General features: G+C 43.6%; 1 protein-coding gene across 8 annotated transcripts in view; it reads right to left on the bottom strand.

The window, feature by feature from the left end:
* The window catches only part of myo6a (myosin VIa), a 134,305-nt gene that overhangs the window by 14,101 nt on the left and 99,186 nt on the right, over window positions 1-21,018 (bottom strand). For 2 of the 8 annotated variants that reach the window (XM_080490683.1, XM_080490682.1), the window contains exons 23-31: window positions 19,933-20,062; window positions 14,788-14,878; window positions 11,718-11,868; window positions 10,393-10,601; window positions 7,151-7,229; window positions 5,807-5,967; window positions 4,652-4,690; window positions 3,072-3,107; window positions 2,103-2,141 (exon numbers count right to left, since the gene is read on the bottom strand). In XM_080490683.1, the coding sequence (XP_080346809.1) occupies window positions 2,103-2,141; window positions 3,072-3,107; window positions 4,652-4,690; window positions 5,807-5,967; window positions 7,151-7,229; window positions 10,393-10,601; window positions 11,718-11,868; window positions 14,788-14,878; window positions 19,933-20,062 (935 nt within the window). The remainder of the gene's footprint in view (window positions 1-2,102; window positions 2,142-3,071; window positions 3,108-4,651; window positions 4,691-5,806; window positions 5,968-7,150; window positions 7,230-10,392; window positions 10,602-11,717; window positions 11,869-14,787; window positions 14,879-19,932; window positions 20,063-21,018) is intronic. The other 6 variants (XM_080490684.1, XM_080490685.1, XM_080490687.1 and 3 more) reach the window with 3 other exon arrangements.

The following is a 21,018-nucleotide window of genomic DNA, read 5'->3' as shown; positions in this document are numbered from 1 at the left end:
ATGGAAAATATATATATATATATACATATATACATATTTTTTTTTTTTGGGGACTTGGAGAATTTAGAGTTGTGCAAAACTTTGTATTTAAGTGATAAAACGCCACATTTTCACTTGTTTGTTTCCACAGAATTAAACAGAGGATTGTTTTCCAGGTTACAAATCAGACTTGAAGACCTCCAGACGCTGGGACACTGCAGCAATGTGCACGTGACGGAGGGGGAAACGTTTCCGGTAAACTCCACCCAGGTGAAAGCCGTCGGGTGAGACAGAGTTTCAGGCGGCGTCACGCCGCCGGTTACAGACGTGGAGGTGAAAGCTGGGGAAGCTCGCCGGGGGTCGGCAGCGTCGTGGTAATGAGGGAAGAGAGGAGGCCTGCGGAGGGCTGGAGAGGCATTAGGATGCATGCTGCTACAGTCTGCGGGAGCCCGGGGAGAGCAGCGGCTGCTCCTCCTGCTTGATTACAAACGACCGTTTGGTGGCGTAAACATGTGCAGCTGCAGGAGGCCCCGCCCGCCCCCGCGCTCGCAGGCTCCATTAATCCCTAGACCGGGATTTGCCCCTTCTGAGTGCACTTACAGGAAGTGGCGAGGCGGGACCTGCTGCGCCGCTGATCCTACCGGGTGTCGGACCCGGGGACAGCTGCACGGTGTTCCTGGCAGCGAGCGGCGGCCACGCAGTCACCTTCTGCCCCGCCGCCGAGGCTCCAGCCAATTAGCCAACAAGCAAAACATTCATTCACGCCAACGCCAAATGGAAAAACCAGGGAAGGTTCCAGTAACCTGAGGGGAAGGTTCAGGCACCGGAGCGGCTGTTGCTGGCAGCAGGTGAACTTTCACCTGGCGAGCTCACGACACCTCTCAGAGAGAACCACGACGAGCTCCGGCCAGAGGGAGGAATCCGCTTCAGCCAAAGACAATCACGATATCTAATATATCGGCTTTAACTGAAGGTAAGAGCTTTAAACCAACGTGACAAAATCTCCTCGAAATAAAGGTTAACTAACGGAAAACTAATGAAAAATAAGAAAGATGATCCCCAACCAAAGATAACGAAAAATGAGCGACAAATCGTAACAAACCGTGACGAAAATTTCGCTTTCATGAAAAATAACGAAATCAGCTTTAATGAAAGGTAAAAAAAAAAATATCTTTAACTCTCGGGAATAAATTTAGCTCCAACGAAAGATGACAAGATTAGCTACTAGCGTGACACAGAGATAAAAAAAATTTGTTTTAATTTGACGTAACTTGATGTTAACCAGAGGAAACACAACTTCAACCAAAAGAAAAGAAATAACTTGAATTCAAGATGAGGACCAGAGGTAAGAAGAGGATTTTAAACAAAACAACCGGCTCTGACCAGAAGCGTCTAAATCAACTTCAACCAGACATGAATAAAACCAGAAATCACAAATTCAGCTTCAACCCATCATAACGCAGTTCGCGTCCAGCAGAAACAGAATTAATCTTCATCCAGGTTAAACGACATCATCTTGGGACCGTGGGCAGATTAAAACAGGGGTATCGGGGACGGGTGATGAACTGTGTGTGTGTGTGTGTGTGTGCAGCAGCAGCTTTTAAACATCTGCACCAGGCGAGTGAAGGAGCCGAGAAATAACAGCTGGAGTGACATTTAACAAGCTGCACTTCAGTGGGAAAGGTCAGCACTTCCACGTTTGGTCTGAGCGGAAGAAAAATGTTCAACACAAGAGGGGAAAAGGTGAAAACAGCAGGAGGCGGCGGCATGAAACAACAATGGCCTCCGAGAGGCGATCACACCCGGTCAGAGAGAACAGATGAATTAAGTTTGATCAGCAGCAAATCATTGGATTTCACTTTTAATCCAGAGATTTTAAATATCCATTTGTTTTTCGATTCATTTACTGACAGAATAATCCAGAAAATATTGATATTTAATTCAGTATAAAATCAAAACAATGATTAATAACAGAATAAAATACATCTAAGAAATAAATCAAATTTAACAGAATTGCTTGAATTAAAAATTATTTCCATTATCTTTTTTTTTTTTTAAATGAAATTTCTGGATTTTCATTGGATTGAGCAGAGATTGGATTTGTCCAGACAGATTCCACCCACCTAGCCAGAAGTTCGGTCATTTCCTTCGCCATTTCCTCCCTAAAAAAGCACCACGGGCCCGATATACACAAGTTAGTACACTAGCAATGGTGATAGGGTTATAAACTCTGAGCATTAAAATGCATTTAAATTGTTTCTTTTCTTTTTTTTTTTTAAATATGTTTGGAATAAAAAAAAAAAAAAAAGAAAGTCAAAACTTGTGAACTACGTTCTAATCCTGCATTTTCTTCTTGGGAATGGTTACGACACACTGTAGTGATAATAAATACACAGTAAGTACGTGTGTGAAACTATCAGTAATTGTAAAAATACGGCTTTTAGCAGACATGTGACCATATTTGGTGTGGTTCTTCTTTCGTCTTGTAAAACTGGAGCGGCCAACGAAATTACACTGTTAATCACATTCACACGTGTGATTAACATCCAGCCATCCATCCATCCATCCATCCATCCATCCATCCATCCATCCCTTTGGCATGAATCAATTTTCTGTTCTTGTTTCGTATCGTCAGCGTGTTGAATTAAACTGCATTAAAGCTGCCGTCTAAATAAACTTTAATCAATCTTTTCTAATATCCTCCTTTTCTCATTCAGACCGGAGCAGCTTCACATTTAGAGTTTGGAGGTTTGAATGTTTCTTGCTTCCGTCTGAGAGGGACACTTCCATGTCCTCACATCAGACCAGCCTCAGTGCCACGCAGGCCGGAAACCCTGAAGAGTCCCTGAGTGAGTCAAGCTGCGGCCTGGAGCCCCCCGGGGATGGAGTCCCCCGGGGATGGAGCCACCCTGGAGCGGGTGGCTCCACCCTGGAGCGGGTGGCTCCATCCCCGGGGGGCTCCTCCCCCGGGTGGCTCCACCCCCGGGGTATACCCAGCCGGGGAGCGTCCTCGCGCCGCCGCTCTGCTTCCTGAGCTGACCTGAGGCCTACGTGAAGCGTGTGTGTCTGTGGTGCGACAGGAGGAAACCTACATGGTCAAGCTCTTGAGCTTAGTGGTAGCACCGACGCTGTAAAACAGAGGATTAGAGGATTAGGAGACGGAGCAGCAGAGCACAGTGGAAGTAACCAATCATCTTCTCCTTCCATTCAACTCTGGTCGCAAGACTTCAATCCATCAAACTACTGAGGGCTTCTCTACTCAGATCATCCCACCTGATTCTCAGGTTCATGCATGCACTTGATGCAATTAAGAAAACTGATTGCAAAACTTGACTTTAAATTAAGATTATCAACAGATTATGTATTTATATATGTTAATCAGTCCATTTATAAAGAAAGCGGGATGGGGCTGGGTGTCTTATGAATATTCTACTAAAACAAAGAAGAACGGAGGCTAATAATAATAATAATTATAGTAAAAGCAATAATCTATCTTCTGAACTGAAGTTAAATCAAAATAATCTGCGCTAAAGCTAAATGCTAATGGTTACAGGCGACACAGAGGAAACCAAACTATCTGATTCCAATATGATGGAAACAAAACTCCAAACTCCCAGCTAAAATATTAGAGATTATTAGAGAATATGCTTATTATTAGGAAATTCTACTTTTGCAAACAGTGACCCCTGTGGCCACATGTCATTACTACAGGGAAAAACAAAAAACATATGTTTTAAAGGAATCTCCTCCACACTTTTTAACTTAAAAAAATCTAAATGAAATAAAGTGATTATTTGTTTGAAAGAGATAATCTGACCAAATCCTCCAAAACTGGGAGAACTTTTTTAGTTTTTTTTTTGAGAATTTTAAGAATTGGTGTTAAATTTTGGTTTTTAAAATTTTTGTCAATAACTTCAGTGAATGTATTTTTTCACCTTAATTTCTTAATCCAAAGTAAAGCACTGGATTGTTTGTGCCAATTATTCTCCATAGAACTGCAAAATTTACCAAAATAACGATTTTCAAAATGAAATTTTTTGCCGCTTTTTTTTTTTTTTCTTTCTTCCAAATATTTGGATTTTTCCAAACAAGCATCTCCATGGGCACCAGGTCGGGTAACGCAGTGGGCGGCAAACATAACGTGAGCAAAGGAGATTTTTATTGCAATAATAACTCACTTTTTTTTTTTTTTTTATCTGCAAGAGGAAGATTTTAAATTAAGGGAGGATGGAGGATAAATCCTTCTGCCTATAAATTCAGCTAAAAGTCGCAGAGTTCGTTTTCGATACGAGGTGGAGGTGTTTTTTTTTTTTTTTTGATAAATGTGAGGTGGTTTTTTTTTAACAGTGTTTAAGAATAATTTACGTGTATTCTCAGAAGTTTGATAAATCCGAGCCCGGCTCAGGTGTTAGTGGTCAAAGCGATCGATGAAATCTGGACGGTGACGGTAAATATGGCAGTAAAAGTGTCTGTTTGGAAAAGTGGTGGCAGTTAGTTGGAATCAGAGGGGGGCGGGGAGGAGGGCGGGGGGCAGGGGGGCGGGGGGAGGTGCTTGGCTGGCAGATTGTAACAGCATGCAGGGGAGGGGGGTTTGTTCAGAAGGTCAGATGTCAAGTGGGATTGAGGATTAGGGGATTAAATCAAGAGGGGTGAGAATGGGCGGGTGTCTTACGCTGCTCTCTCTGGGGACGACGGAACTGAGGAGCCGTTACTGGGAATGAAACAAGAAAACAAAATGAAGGAAAAACCAAAAAAAAAACAAAAAAACAAGAAGAATTAATGAGGAGTTTTTGGCTCCGAGACGCGTCGGCAGCAGCTCCAGTCCCGAGGTGGACGTCTGCAGGAGCAGAGAGTCAAACACTTTCAAGAAGAAACTTTGTTTTTCTTCAAACTGAACTGCTCTGGACGGCAACGGTAGAGAGCATTAGCATTAGCATGAATCCACGGGAGACAAACTCACAAAGGTTCTGGAGTTTTGTTGCTTTTGTTTATGAAAAGAGTGGAAGAGCTGCAGCCTCATCATGAGCTCCACCTTTATCTTCCTCCCAAAAACTGACGTGGCGTCTTCCCCCTGATATAACTTCACTAGCATCCAGATTATAGAGCATCTTCCCCCTGATGTAACTTCACTAACATCCAGATTATAGAGCATCTTCCCCCTGATGTAACTTCCCTAACATCCAGATTATAGAGCATCTTCCCCCTGATGTAACTTCACTAACATCCAGATTATAGAGCATCTTCCCCCTGATGTAACTTCACTAACATCCAGATTATAGAGCATCTTCCCCCTGATGTAACTTCACTAACATCCAGATTATAGAGCATCTTCCCCCTGATGTAACTTCACTAGCATCCAGATTATAGAGCATCTTCCCCCTGATGTAACTTCACTAACATCCAGATTATAGAGCATCTTCCCCCTGATGTAACTTCACTAGCATCCAGATTATAGAGCATCTTCCCATTGAAGCAACTTCACTAACATCCAGATTCTAGAGCAAAGCCCTCCTCTAACATCCAGATTATAGAGCATCTTCCTATTGAAGCAACTTCACTAACATCCAGATTATAGAGCATCTTCCCCCAATGTAACTTCCCTAACATCCAGATTATAGAGCATCTTCCCCTTGATGTAACTTCCCTAACATCCAGATTATAGAGCATCTTCCCCCTGATGTAACTTCCATAACATCCCGACTATAGAGCATCTTTCCCCCTCTAACATCCAGATGATAGAGCATCTTCCTCCCTCTAACATCAAGATTATAGAGCATCTTCCTCCACTAACCAAAGTGAACATGTCAGGCGTGAGAGTGAGCGTTACCTGCGCAGGCCTGCGTCGTTGGGCACCTCCTCTGGGATGAGCTCGGACTCGCTCTGGGCGATCCTCAGCGCCAGCTCGCGGTCCCTCCTCTCCTGCTCCAGGACGGCCTGCCGGGCCGCATCCTCCTCCCGCTCCGCCTGCATCTGCACCTCCATCTCCATCTGCACGGCGACAACGCCGTTTAGTTACCAAGTGGGAAACAACACATGATCTAGAATAACGGCACAGACGTGAACACAGACACACTTTAACCTTCATACGAGGCGGCGATGGCCTGCCTGACATGTCTGTGTTTAGAAAAAAAAGGGGGGCGGGGCTTAAAACATGATGATTGATGCTGCAGCTTTCACCTTTTCACCACTTCAAAAGTTTGAAGGTTTTCTGTAATGAAGTTCATCTTTCATTAAGATTTGCTCCTGAAACATCCTTGAAGTTCAAAGTTAAAAAAAACCTTGAACCATGAACGTCATCTGATCACATCAACGGCAATCACACGAATGAAGGCCAGTTTTTAATCTAAAAACTCGCGCTCTCACGTCTGACGTGTTTATGGCCGCATGGTGGCGCGGTGGTTAGCGCTCTCGCCTCACAGCAAGAAGGTTGTGGGTTCAAATACGGCCCGGGGCCTCTGTGTGTGGAGTCTGCATGTTCTCATTGTGTGTGTGTGTGGCTATATTCCTGCGGGTTCTCCGGATTCCTCCTACATTCCCAAAAGAAACCATGCACTGGGGGGGGGGGGGTCCCTGAGCAAGACCCTGGGCTCCCCGTCAGCGCTGCTCTGCGGCTGCGACCGATGGGTCTATTCAGGATGGAATTTCCCCTCTGGGGATTAATACGGAGCTAAAATACAATAAATAAAATAATATTAAATGATTAATGAAAAAAACACTTGGAATGTTAAAATTTTGCATCTATTCATAAAATCAACTTCTCTAAACTGAAGGAATGATGGATGTGATGTATTTTACAGCCTCTCGTGGCCAAAACAGGTAAAAATGATTTTTTTTTTAATTTTCGTTTTCTAATGGCAGCTAAAGTAAATGAAGCACAAAATACCCGGTGGATAAAACCCAGAACTGAACACACTCATAAAACTAACTGTGGCTCATTACAACCGATGGCGTAATAATTTCAGCCAATTAAATGTAACGAAGCCAAAATTCTCTTTTCATTTTTTCATATTTATCCATTCAATTCACTTTCTCTGCTTTTTTCTTTCTATTCATCCGACTGGTTATACACTGGTAATGTCCAATCATGTGCCTGGATTTTCGGCAACAATCCAAAATGTAGAAATGTATAGTGACCGCTTTAATGCTATATTAATGCTGAAGGGACACTCACCTGAATCCGCCTCTCTTCCTCGTCCCTCTTCTTCCTCTCCTCCTCTTCCTGCTTCCTCTTCACCTCCATCTCGGCTTTCCTGGAGGACGAAGAGTGAACCAGTGAGACGTGCAGAGGACATTACACCGTCAATCTAAATGTTGTTTTAGTTCGTTTCTTCCATTTCATCAGGATGTTTAAGTCCAATTATAAATGAGTAATAACTTTTAAAGGAAGAAAGTACCTTGATATGTTCAGAACTAACCATTATAGGTTAATAAACATCACATTTCTGGTAAAACCACACATTTTACACAAAATCAGGTGATTCAAATTTCAGAAAATACTTATACTACTGGGTAATATTCCGACAGATTCTCATTACATATAAATATCGTTTAGAAAAGTTTTTTCTCTCCATGATGATTCAAATAAAAACAGAAATGTGAAAACCGAGGTCTTGAAATGCTCTTTAACAAGACCCAGATGTTTATTATAGGAATGTCCCGATCCGATTGGTAGATATCGGATCGGGGCCGATATTAGTGATTTGTGAGTGATCGGGAATCGGCAAATCCAGCCGATCACCCCGCCCATCTAAAAAAAAAAAAAAAAAAAACTCGGTCCACAACGTCACCTAATAACCAGAACAATCAGGGACTAGAAGCTCCGGTCGAGCTGCAGAAGCTAGAAGCAGGCGGAGCGGGGCCATAGACCTATAAAACTAGAGTTATATACAGTGGTTTATGTGTTTATGTGCAGAAATCTACTTCTACATTTCTATGTAGACCACATAGAAGTCTTCTTCTGCTTTTTTATTGTGTTTGGTGAGTCACAGCGCCCCTAAAGGCCTGGCATGTGTACTACATGCCCTGAAGCCTCGTGTTGAGCCGTGTTCATAGTGAGGTGTGGACGGAAGTTTGGGAGAAGGCCAGGGAGGAAAAAGATCGTTTTTTCGTGGTGTGGATGTTCCCTCAGTTTATAACAACAACTAAAGAGAAGAATTTTGATTCAATAAGTGAGTTTTACAATAATTTCTAGCTAAACAAAGCTTCTGCCAATAGTGCTTTTAGCTTCAGACACCCTAGTTGCTCCAAAAATAGACTGTTGAGTATATTTGCAATAGCAATGTGAGTATCGGATCGGGAAAGTATCGGTATCGGCCGATACTCAATTCTGAAAAATCGGATCGGTATCAGGGGCAAAAAAGTGTGATCAGGACATCCCTAGTTTATTATCTTCATTTCCAAATATTTCAGTGAGCAGCAGATAAAGGATCGAGTTCACTTTTCTTTCATATTTGAAATTTGAATTCACATGGTAATAATGTACCGTTGATGTGAGCCGGTAAACCAGTAACAGAAAGTATAAAATCAGAGGATAATTCAACATTTTTGTTGAATTAAAAACAGAAATCACATTAAATGTATGCCATAACCCATCAAATTATTTATAAACAATTGAAACCATTTTAAAATCTGTTGTAAAACAGATAAAAAGCCCACGTAGTGATTTTTAATCGCATCTGAATTCAGGTGAAAACGTGAGGTGAAGCATTTTGCACCCGTTGCCGTGTGTAACCCGGAGTTTGAGATAATCCTAAATTAAGAAGACATCTTGGCTCATCCTGGCGTTCGCACGGCACCGAATCATGAAAAAAGATTAGAAAGAAACTACTTTCAGACAAATTCCTCTAAAAGACGAGAAGGGAGACTCCAGGTATCTTCCAGCGGATCTTAAAGCTGTTTTTAACCGTCCTGCTCTTTGCCTTCCTATTTCTGTTGTGCGCTCACGGAGGCGCTGACCTCTGACCCCTGCTGCCTCCCCGGGGCTCCTGGAGGATCTGAATAGAAACATCTCCAAGCGATCTGCGGCGGCTGACAGCGGAGCTCTTCGTGTTTCTGTCGCTGACCTTCAGGCGAGTGGTGGGAAACTTTCCCCCGCGGAGGAGAAGGAAAGAGGAAAGTGAGCCGTAAGATTCAGTGCCGTCGCCTCTTAATGTTTCACATTAGCAGGTAGTGGCTCGTGACGAACACGATGGCCGCCATCAGACCCTCGGAAAGATTTCTCCCAGAGCCGGAAAAAAAAAAAAAACAACCCACAGTCGGGAGAGGAAGCAGCATCTTTCTGTTTGATGGATTCAAAAGTGAAACCATCTGAACACTTCATTTGAGACAAGATTGTTAGAATCGTGAAGATTCCCGAGGAAAATGACTCCATTTCAGGCTTCAGGTCAGAAATGTGTGAACGTGCTTTTGATCTCATAATCAATACGTCTTTTGAAAACATAGAAACTATAAACAATCGAGCTGGTAACAAAAATATAAAAATGAATTAAAAAAGAGTGAAGTTGAGGACCGACGACACCAGAAATTTACTTCAGAGGCCGAAAGAAATTTGACAGAGGAGTTGGAGAAATCGCTAAATGTAGAGCAAGACAAGACAAGAAAACCCCAACGAGAGCAGAAAGGATCCAAAACCAACAAGTCTACAAAGTCAATTAATAAAATCTCACAAGAGTTTAAGATATAAAAGTTCAGTCTTCAGACCAAACAGAGCCACTAAATACTGAACGAGAGCTGAACGGTGCGCCAGACAATGTGGGACATTTGGATTAGAAGTAAGAAGAAGAACAAAGAACCAGAAAAGATCCAAAACAAATGAGTCCTCAAGGCAAATTCAAGTTTCTTTGAAGACTTTCAGATATTACTGGAAATATCAGGCTCTTTTCTAATCGTAAAATCATCAGTTTTGAGGTTAAAAACCATTTAATTTTTAAAGGAATTTATAAGATCTGGTATCACATTAAATTAGCAGGAAGTGCCTGATCCCTCCATGTGAACTTTGTACAGTTTGAGGCCGGCGAGGAGGAATTTCCTCACTCCAGAGTTGCGACCTGATTCCTTTGTGGAGGTTTTGCTGGCTAACGCCGAGGCTGTGACCTCTGACATCCTCGCTATTTGTTCCCCACTAATGATGGTCCCCTGGGGGAGCGGAGCTTCGTTCTGCTGCCGCACCCTCTGTAAAGCACCCCGGACAAGACGAGCGTCAGCTACATTAAACAAACAAAAAAAAAAAAAAGGAAACCACTTTAGAGCTTCTATAGGAGTAAATCCTTTGTGGAGCAGCGATCTCATTATGTAAATCCCTGCTGGTCCTTTAAACTGAGTGGATTCGTCCACTGCAGCACATTTCTCTGGAAAGACGCGTCCGAACGCGCCGACTTCCACAAGTGGCCCTTGGTTTGTGTGAAAACAACGTACAGGCGGCGGTCGTCCTCGTCCTGCTTGCGGCGCTGCTCCTCCTCCTCCCTCCTCTTCTTCTCCCGCTCCATCTCCTCCTGGATGCGGCGCAGACGCTCCCGCTCCTCCTCCTCCTTCTTCTTGTTCTGCATGGCCGTCAGCAGCTTCTCCGACCGGGCCACCAGCGCCTGGTAGTCGTGGTCGATGTCGATCCGGGTCATGATGGTGCTCTGCGGTGCCCACACAAAAAACACACACGGTCGGTCAGCCAGAACATTATGACCACTGACAGGTGAGACGAGGAGCTCTGGGTGTCTTTTCTAATCGTAACACCTGTGAGTACACAGTCCGTCACTCCCCAGCAGCCGGCACTGCCTTCACTTTAGGGCTTTCAATAAATGTCCTGTATGATGTCTACCTAGTGCCACAAACATTGCCATGTAGTTCACTGTGTTAAAACCATGTTCTCTTGTTGCATATGCAATTTAGCAGTTTTGTTCCTTAAATAAAGTCAATTTTTGAGATTCACTGCTTAGATTTGAACTTTATTTACAATCAGAATTAGCTGACCAGTCGACGAGTAATGGTACCCGACTAGTTGACTAATGACTTTCATTAGTCGACCCAACCCTGTACATAGGTGTGTTTATACATGCATAAATAAACAGACATATATAAAGTTAAGACGTGTTTATATGTATACACATGCATGCACATGTATGTGTATATATTGTATACACACACTCACAGTAAAGGGTTAAGACAAGCCTAATGAAAAAAGAATAATAAATACTAAATTCAATGTTACTTTCTCAAGTAATTAATTTTTATTTGCAGCAACAAGTAAAAATGCCCCACTAATTTTAGTGTAACTAGTAACTGTATTCAATTACTTATTCATTGACTTGCACAAAAATGGTCTGCATGCACGCACCCACCATTGATTCAGTTGTACAGTGAACACTGTTATGAATCAATGAGTCTATTGGCTTATGGGTGAAATATCTCCAACTGTTTCTTTATCGAGCGAAAAGAGACTGCACGAGTTGTTAAAAAGCAGCACGGTTGCAGGCTCTACTGTTCAATATTGAAAAAAAAAAGAGAGAAAAGAAAATGCTGAAGATCCAATCTGTTCCCATTTCAGCAGGCAGGGATTTACTGCACCGCCTGTCTGTCAAACTGCAGCAGCGTCAGTCATGTCGGAGGCAGATTGCAGGTTTTTATAAACTGTGTGTGTGTGTATGTGTGTGTGTGTGTGTGTGTGTGTGTGTGTGTGTGTGTGTGTGTGTGTGTGTGTGTGTGTGTTTGTGTGTGTGTGTGTGTGCGTGCGTGCGTGCGTGGCCCACCTTAATTTTGCCCACCAGGGCGTCGATGGCGGCGTCCAGGTCCTGGACCTGCCGGCTCATCTCCTGCTTGCCCTCCTTCAGGCCGGCCACCACCTCGTTGAAGCGGCTCATCCTCGTCTTCAGGTTACGCACTTTGACCAACCCGTCGATCCTGACACACACAAATACTCAGAGTGAACTCAAAGCCTTCATGAAGGTGTGTGTGGTTTTTTTTTCTTCTTTTTCCAGGTCGCGGGGGCAGAGGCGGGGACTTTTTTTTATAGCGAACACAGGGCAAAAGTCAGGACACCTCCTGAATGGATCATCAGTTCATCACACAAAGAGACAGACATGCTGACCTCTTAACCCAGGAAGCATGTTAGGAAGCTTCAAAAACAAAAAGTGATGCAGGCACACTGGAGAAGCACCGGAGAGTTCATACAGAAATAAACCCATCTGTACATGTGTCTTTAAAAAGTCTCTAAATGTCGCCTGCATCTGTTACACTTCACACCAGCACCACATATCAACATTCAAACATCTTCCTATGAATCACCAGTACTTTAGTCTTGGGTTATACTAGTACTAGAGCGACAGGATACATTGAAAATGTATAGTTATCATGATATCAGCATGAGCAACATACATGCAATCTCAGACCACTTATGTTTCCATGCAGTTTGATTCATGCTCTGGAAATCGAAATAAAAAAATACTATTGATTCACAAGAAATGAACCAAAACAACTGATTCAGCAAAGTTTTTGCCGTTTGATGAGCCTCTGCTGGAAACTGCAGACGTGTGTTGGAAAAATCAAAGACAATATATCCATCTCCTGAGCATGTGCACAACAAGTTTTAACTACGGATGTGTGCATTCACAGTAGCAGCGTTTCCGCCATCGACTTTGGACAGAGCCCGAGCATTTTCGTAAAGTCCCACGTTTAGGCGCCGTTTTCCAAATAAAGTTGCATGTTCAGTGGCTCCGACCGCTGTCGTCTCGTAAACGGACGCCGGAAACGCAATGGAAGTTTTACATCTTAACTTGAAATCGTTGCCGTTTAACCCATCCCAGTGTCTAGTGTACTGTGTTTAGTTTGACTTTTTAAACCCACAAGCAACACGCTATTGAGAAATCCAAAAATGTCATGAGTAAATAAAGCGACGCCCCCCCCCCCCCGCCCCAATGAGATCTGTCAGGTGTTATTTTGGGAGAGGAGTCGTGAGCGCTGTGTTGGGAGCGGGGCTTTAAACACAGTGTCATCATCACAACTAATTACGGCGAATCAAGTGTCGCAGCCCAAACGGTGATTGAGATTATTGTGCGAGTAATTAGTCAGCGCTGCGGCGGAGCAGTCGGAGGAGATGAAGCTTTATTAGCTGCCAGAATGACTAGTGGCTGCACTTATTACAGCAAGAGACAAGATTACCGCCGCCTGCTGCAGTTTGCCACCCTGTTAATGATGCAGAGAAGGTTTGATATGGACTCAAACCTCACTCTTCTTTACTGTCGTCATGCTTTATTGCCATGCTGCTGTCAGGGACTTTCAGTTTAAATAAGGCTTATCTTTCTCTTTTTTTTATTGTTGCACTGTCACATCAGAATAGGAGCACATTTTCCCCAATTTGGTGGGTGAATTTGGAAAACTTTTTTACCTTAAATAAGAAGATTCCGGCTGCTGCACTGGTTTGTTTTGGAATTAAAGGCGGGTTTTTCTTATTTTTGCACATCTCAGCTCAGAGTTGGTGACGGTCGAGTTGAACTGTGTACTGTGTCTGTGTACTTCCACTGTTAATGATAACGTATGGTTCTCCGCTGCATGTGTGTGTCTGGTTTCATTACATGATGGTTTCTGTGGAAACAGACGTCGTTTTCAGACGCAAAGCCTTTCATAAGCGAAAATGCAAAAACGCTGCGTTTTCACTCGAGACGTCGTCGTGTAAATGCGGCCATGATGTCTCCAGGTGGTACCTGGGCTGGGCAGACCTCTATCGGGGCGGCCAAAACAGAAGCCTGGGCCACCTCAACTGAGTCCCGACTAATGAGGGGGAGCAGTGGCTCCAGTCTCCGGGATGGATGAGCTGATCACTCCATCATGAAGAGTGAGGTCTTGTAAACAGCGAGCCTTGCTTCACAGCTCAGCTAATAATCCAGACAACAGCGACGTGTAGTGACTGCATTCTCTCGCTCTCGCTCGCTCTCTCTCTCGCAGTCTTATGTCACCGTGTTTGTTTCCTAGTTTCTGTCCTCTCCATTTTTTTCTTTTTATATGTGCAAACAACCAAGCGGCGAAGCAGAAAGCCGCCACACATTAGGTTCCTTCCTCTTTGTCTGCTCGTGGAGGACTGTTGGGTTCTATTAAATGGTAAAGAAAAATTAACTGGTTACAAAACAACTTCCAGGAACAAACTAAAAAAACTAACAAAATAATAAAGTTGTGACTGTATTCGACAAATCTAACAATCGTCTGCTGCTCGAGGTCTGAGGACTTAACCTCCACCCTTGTCGTGTGCCACTTTCCTGCTCGTCATGTCGCTCCGCTCAATCTCAAATTTGGTTTGGGAGCTCCGCCCGGCTCATTGCTACCACTGCGGCACAGCTGCAGGTCACACCTTAACACAGTCACACAGCCTGTTAGTAATACCTCTCTACCCCCCCCCCCCCCCCCCCCCAATACTTCCCTACCCCCACGGGGTCTCAGATGTTTATCATGAAAATATGGAAGGGTAATAAGCCGAGCGGTGTGTTTGTACGAGAGTGTGAGCCAGGCAGAGTGACACCGCCGAGCTGTGAAAGTGGCAAATAATGAAGAGGTGGAGGAAGAGGAGATGAATGTAATGAGGAAGCTGGGAAGAGAGGGAGGCGATGGATGGAAATAGGGAGAGAGGAGGAATCGAGGGATGAGGGAGAATGGATGGAAAACTAAATCTATATAACAAAAAAACTGGGAGGAAAATCGATGGATGGAAACACAGACGGGGTGGGAAAAAAAAAAAAAAAAGGAGTGGAGTGAGGATGAAGTGATAAAAGGATGGAAGGAAGGAAGCGGGGAAATAAATCAAGGGAGACAGAGAGGACGAGCGATGCCCACCGAGGCTTGTGCTTCTTCCTGCAGAGCCACATCCGGACGGTCTTCTGCATCTCGATACAGGCGCTGGTCCGGTACAAAATCTTGTTCTTCACTGTGGGAGACGGAGGAAGAGACGGTTACTGCCAATCTGAACCCCAAACGATTAAATACATGAAAAGCTGAGGGCCGTGAAGTGGAGGGGAACCAGTCTGAGATTGTTTCCTTCCACCAATCACCACCTTATGATTGGGTCTGGCCGGGTTCAAACAATACAGGAAGGCCACTTTCAGACCTTCTGGCCTGAGGTCACTATCATGGAAAACTGGGAAATAAAAAGCAACTGATTGTCATGTTCACTTCTGTAAGAAATATTAATCATTTAACTGGCGATAAAATCTGGAATACAGATGGTTTGGTGCATCTGTTAAATCCTGGATTTGAGCATAAGGGTACACAGATTATAGAGCATTTTCACCACGCACGCACGCACGCGCACACACACACACACACACACACACACACACACACACACACACACACACACACACACACACACACACACACACACACACACACACACACACACACACACACACACACACACACACACACACACACACACACACACACACACACACACACACACACACACACACACACACACACACACACACACACACACACACACACACACACACACACACACACACACACACACACACACACACACACACACACACCATGTAAACTAACTTTAGATCAAATTACACAATGAAGAGAGGATGCTGTACATATCCGTTCTTCACCGAGGCCACAAGAAAAGCTCACGTCCAAGATTTGAGCAAAGTTTGAAGTACATTATTCAAGATATTCCACACAAGTGGAGCGACACAATAAAACTGCTTGAATTGAGTCACCAATTAAATGATCCAAATAATCCTGTTCTGGGGTTTTCACGGGATGATCAGACCTCTGCGTTTCTAGAAAATCTGCACTTGGCACAAACCGTGCCCAAGTTATTTGTGAGTTGTTGACTCATCGTGCCGCAGTGTGAAAAGACCCTAAGTAGAACACGGCCCTTGACTCGGCTCGATGGTGTCCTGTGAGCATCTTCTGCTTCCAAGAAAAATTTTTTAATAAATAGATATGGCAACTTCTTATGACTTTCCAAAGCCGTTCGGCTGGATGCTCTTGAATCATCTCACTGCCACTAAATTTGTCACTTCCACTCGTCTGTTTTACATTTTGCAGAATATTCTTGATTTTTTTTTTCTGTCAGTGCTTTTCTATTTGCCTCTTTTCTTTCTCGTCCCGTCAACGAAGCGAAGCTGGAATTGAATCAAAGTGAGAAAATTAGAGTCGGGGAGGGGTGGAAAAAAAAAAAAAAAAAAAAAGGAATGAAGGAGAGATGGACTGTGAAAGATAAATAGAGACAGCGATCGATAACGTCTCTGCTCGCTGCCAATTTCATTTCATCTTGTTATGACATCAGAATATGTAACTTGCACTCCGTCGATAACGCGATGATGAATTAATGTAATGACGTTTACCGAGCAGATGCAGCAAAGTGTGCATTTGAAAATCAAAGTATCATCTCGAGCGGCTGCACAGTGTCAGGCGGACATGCGTATTTATTTTTCAGGAGATATGATGATATGCTTAAGCAACACTGCCGGTCCTCCTTTTCCCATTAAATTTCACCCTTTTCAGAACTCGTTAGATTCTGAAAGGTAGAAATGTTCTCTTCACGCATCTCATTTGTGGAAGTGTGAAAGCCGCAAGGTTCTTCTGAGATACTTGCAATTTTGCTCCAAGAAGAGTATAATACTCTTCTTGGTGGCCACCGTAGGTTCTCTCCTCTGAACTCAGAATTTCGAGTTGTTTTCTCAAATAAAGAGCAGAAGTTGAGTAAAACCCGACCCTTTCAAGTTACTTTGATTTTAAAACCTTTTTTTTTGTCGTTAACTGTGACTTTTGCAACTTTTTTTAGGCCCTGTTTACACGACAACGTTTCACGTGACAACACCTAATCCGCTAAAAAAAAGGAGTGCGTTTACACTGCAGCAGCGGACACAGAGACAACGATGTAGTTAGTATGCCGGGCCACTGGAGGGCGCCGTTGCTTGATTTTGTTATGAAAGTACACAGACCTGTGCAGAGAACAACACATTATAAACGTGAAGAACTACTGATATGGACGATAAAACTAGAATATGGACCGCGGGTCGTACCACTAGGTGGCCGCCATGTTTGTTTACAACTGGATGAGCAGGAGGGAGGGGGAGAGATGTGCATGCGCAGTAACAGGCTCTGTTGCCGCTGGGCAGTCTCTGCAGGAGGAGCCGGACTAAAAACTTTGCGGATACAGTGCATCCGCAAACTGGTGCCGTGTAAACGGACCCCCCTAAAAGTGAAGAAAGTTTTGCGGATACACTAATTCGTTGTCGTGTAAACGGGGCCTTAAAAACTTGGGTTTTCAGTGGCTCCGAGCACCGTTGTCGTGGAAAACAAACAACGTTTTTTCAATTGTCCCCCCCAAAATTTTCACCCTCAAATTAAGAAGCAGACCTCGTATGACACCTTCTCCGTGTGAGTTTTGCGGCCACCGCAGGCTCTCACCGGGTGCTTAAATGTGTCCTTGGAACTCAAAAATCTTGTTTTGAACTGTGGAGATGTTTTCAGAGGTCGTCTAACCTCCTGAGACCCGGGCCGTTCATTTTTGAGCTCCGCCGGGGACGCGAGTCTGCGATCTCCAAGTCAAGCACCATTGATTCTGTCCACTTGAATCCCACGGTACGGTCAACAGGACATCATGCGGCGGAAAATGTACGTGCACTTCCTTTCAAAAATGGCAGGAATCCCAGCTTCTATGTTTGATAGCACCAAAGGGGAAAAGCCATCACTTCTGCAGATATTCTGTTTATGTTAGTAACAATAGAAACGTCTCTTTGACGCGACGCTCTCAACCTCATTTTAGCCAGACCTTTAGAACCGTATAGTAATTTTAACCCTTACAAAACAACTTTTATTCCATGTCTTTTGCAGTGGACGGCGGGAGTTATTGACCCGTTTTCAATCATTTTCTATTCAGCAGGAAGCAGAGGGCAAAGTGAGGCAGAAGGAAATCTGCTGACAACTGTGGGAGGAGATTCAGACTGGGAACTGTCAATAGGTGATGGTGAGGACGGTCAAACAGGTCAGCGTTAGGATGAGGAAGAATCAGCAGGGACAAAGGGACGCCCCACGGTCCAATATCAATAAGAAGTCATGTGTAAGGTTAGAATGTCGAGCTGTGCTGGAAGACAGACTGGAGAAATGACTGCTGAGACTAAAGGAGGTGGAGGTCAGCAGGTTGATGTTGTCAGTGAAATCATGAGCAATGGTGATGACGAGTACATTCCAGAGACGGACGCAAAGAAATAAACGAAACACGTCTCGATGTTACATTGTGCGAAGTCTGAGACGTGACGTCCACTTCAAAAGGACAGATGGGCTAAATTGTTTTGTTTTTTTTAAAGTCAGGAATTTTCTCCCCCGTTTGCATGGAGATGGAGCCGGGAAGGTTTTTTCCCCAAAGTTCCACCGTTGTGAGCCGTTTTCAGTTTTCTCCGACCATCGTTGTCGTGTAAACCAACACCCGAACCGATACCGGAACGTGTTTGTTCTCCTGCGTCTCAGACCTGCCCTGCTGAGGCTGGAGTTCATCCGGAGTTCAACGCTTGAAGACTCGGAGATTTGCATCGTTTTAAACGCCGACAAACAAAATGTTTGAGAGAATTGTGGCCACCGCAGGTCCTCTCACGTAATGCTGAGTTCCAGTTGTCCTCTAAACTCAGAATTCATCGTTTGGTGGTTTAAGAAACAAAGGTCGTATAAGACTGTATGAGTTTAAACCTTTTTTTTGGTTTTTAAGTTTTGTTTTTTCCTGTGATTTTTGTGGCCCTTGCAGGTTCTCGCACATTATTTCCGGGTTGTTTTTATCCAATGAGGGAGAATTTTAAGTTGGAACTCAAACTTCAAACAGATCTTGACAAAAGCTTTTTGTGACCGTCAGTTTTTTTTAAACCCATTCCAGATGGTCCTGAAACTCAGAATTACCAGTAGTTTCTGGAGTTGATGAGCACTTGTTTTAAAGTTTTGAGGACTTTTTAAAAGGTGTTGTGGCATCACTAGGCTCTCTAATACTATAGCAGTTAAGTATTTTGAGTATTTTTTGTCAATTGAATAGCTAAGCTGAAAAGACAAGGAAAGGTAGAATTGACATTGACAGATTAATATTTCACTGTATTTCATTGTCTACACTTTTAAATTACCGTATTGTCTGGACTATAACGTATTTTTAGTTGTTTGGCTTCTATGTCAAAACATACTGGTACCTACCGTCTGGGTAGTATATAAAATAAAATATATATATATATATATAGTAGAAAATCGATGGAGAGAATCAAAAAGAATTTAATCTCAAAGAAAAGATGGACTAATGTAAGGCAGGGACACTTTTACTGTGAAGAAAGCAACTAATCGTGGGCGATAATATGTTTTCTTTCTTCATGATGCAGTTTGTGACAGATGGGACTTATATTCCAGAAAGTACGGCAACTGAGAACAAAGGACAGATTGGACACGGGACAAAGGCTGCAGTGTGTGCATACAAAAATCAAAGTATTGCCTGTAACAACTGTAAAATTACACATTGTGTCGGGGAGACAAAGCGCATTCATTTTTAATGGGATGTGATGATATGCTTTGGCAACACTTGCCTCTTTTCAATTTCTGCCACTGAGGCTCATTTTAGAATCGATCGATGCGGCGAACAACACGGCGAGGACGGATGAGAAAAGCAGAGATGGAAAAACAGAGAGCGAATATCGGAGGGAGGCTGAGGACAGGTGGAGGCTGGCAGGCACAGAGGTGTGATGATGGAGAGGATGATGGCGGGGATGATGGCGACCGAGATGAACTCTGCTCAGACGCTGCAGTGGTAAACAGAGGACAGCAGCTCCTGCAGGAGCCTCACACCATCAGCAGCAGAGAGTGCTGCTCTCTGACTTGCTGCGGCACTCTGCTCCGTCCACAGAGCATCACCCCGAGCCATCTGTGCCTGATCCGCCTCCCAAACAACCGGCAGATCCGCCACAACATTAAGACCGGCCGTGTTCTGCTTACGTTTGATGACGGACAGAGCGCACCACTGCACTTTCTTCCAGCGGCTGTGGATGAGCCACTTGTTGACCTTCTTCACCAGCTCTGCCAGGTGCTCCGGGTCCGACTTCATGATCTGGTCAAACTCTGCAAACTGGACGACGGCCAGAATAAAGTAATTAGATCCAATGCATAGCTTTTGTATTTTAAATTCTAAATCAATTCAAGGATCCAGCGTGTTTGTGTCGTGGCTTTTGCATTGCTGTTCTGGTGGTTCTAGTTCTCTTCTAGCATTGGCATTCGTGCTGCAGCTTTAGTGTTCTGGCTTCTGCAGTAGTGTCGTAGCTTTTGTATTCCTGTTGTACTTTCAGTATTTGTGTACGAGCCTTCGTATACCTGCTGTGGCTGTCATATTTGTGTATTGCAGTTTCTATGAGACATTTGTAGTCCTGGTGTAGCTTTTGTAGGAGTTGTGGCTTTTTGAATTTGTCTTGTGACTTTTCCATTTGTGACGGGACATTTGTGTTTGTGTCGTGGCTTTTGTACGCATTGGAGTTTTTATGTTGTGACTTTTGCTTTTGAGATGTAACTTTTATGCTGTGGCTTATTGTTTTTATATTATTGCTTTTCTGTGTATATTGGAAATTTTGTACTTATAATTTTGTACCTAAATTGACAATTTTTTTATCCATGTTGTGACTTTTTTTTTCATTTATGCTGTTTTGGTATTCATGTTAAGGCTTTTGTATTTGTATTGAAGCTTTAGTATTCAGTTTGTGACTTTTGCATCGTGGCGGATCTTCTCGGCCAGCAGGAAAACAAAACCGGGTTTTATTCTAATTGCTCGGGGACCGCGGCTCCTGCATCTTTCCATCAAACAAATTGAAAATACCTCCTTCGTTGTCACTAAGCAGCGACAATGTAAGTCGATCTCAGCAACAGTTCCTGCATTACAACTGGATAAATCCACTGGAGGTATATTGTCTGACTGAGACACTCTTTTATTTGCCCGTCATAAATCTCAGCCCGCCACCTAATCCCTGTTGCCATAAAATGTGAATAGCGTCGTTTAAAATTTAGCTTCTCAAATTCAGCTCCTGTCAAAGATTA

The sequence above is a fragment of the Lipophrys pholis genome (assembly GCF_963383615.2).
Source record: "Lipophrys pholis genome assembly, chromosome: 21".
NCBI classification, from domain to species: domain Eukaryota; kingdom Metazoa; phylum Chordata; class Actinopteri; order Blenniiformes; family Blenniidae; genus Lipophrys; species Lipophrys pholis.
The sequence above is the reverse complement of the archived record's forward strand: the minus strand, read 5'-3'. Positions and strand labels throughout refer to the sequence as shown.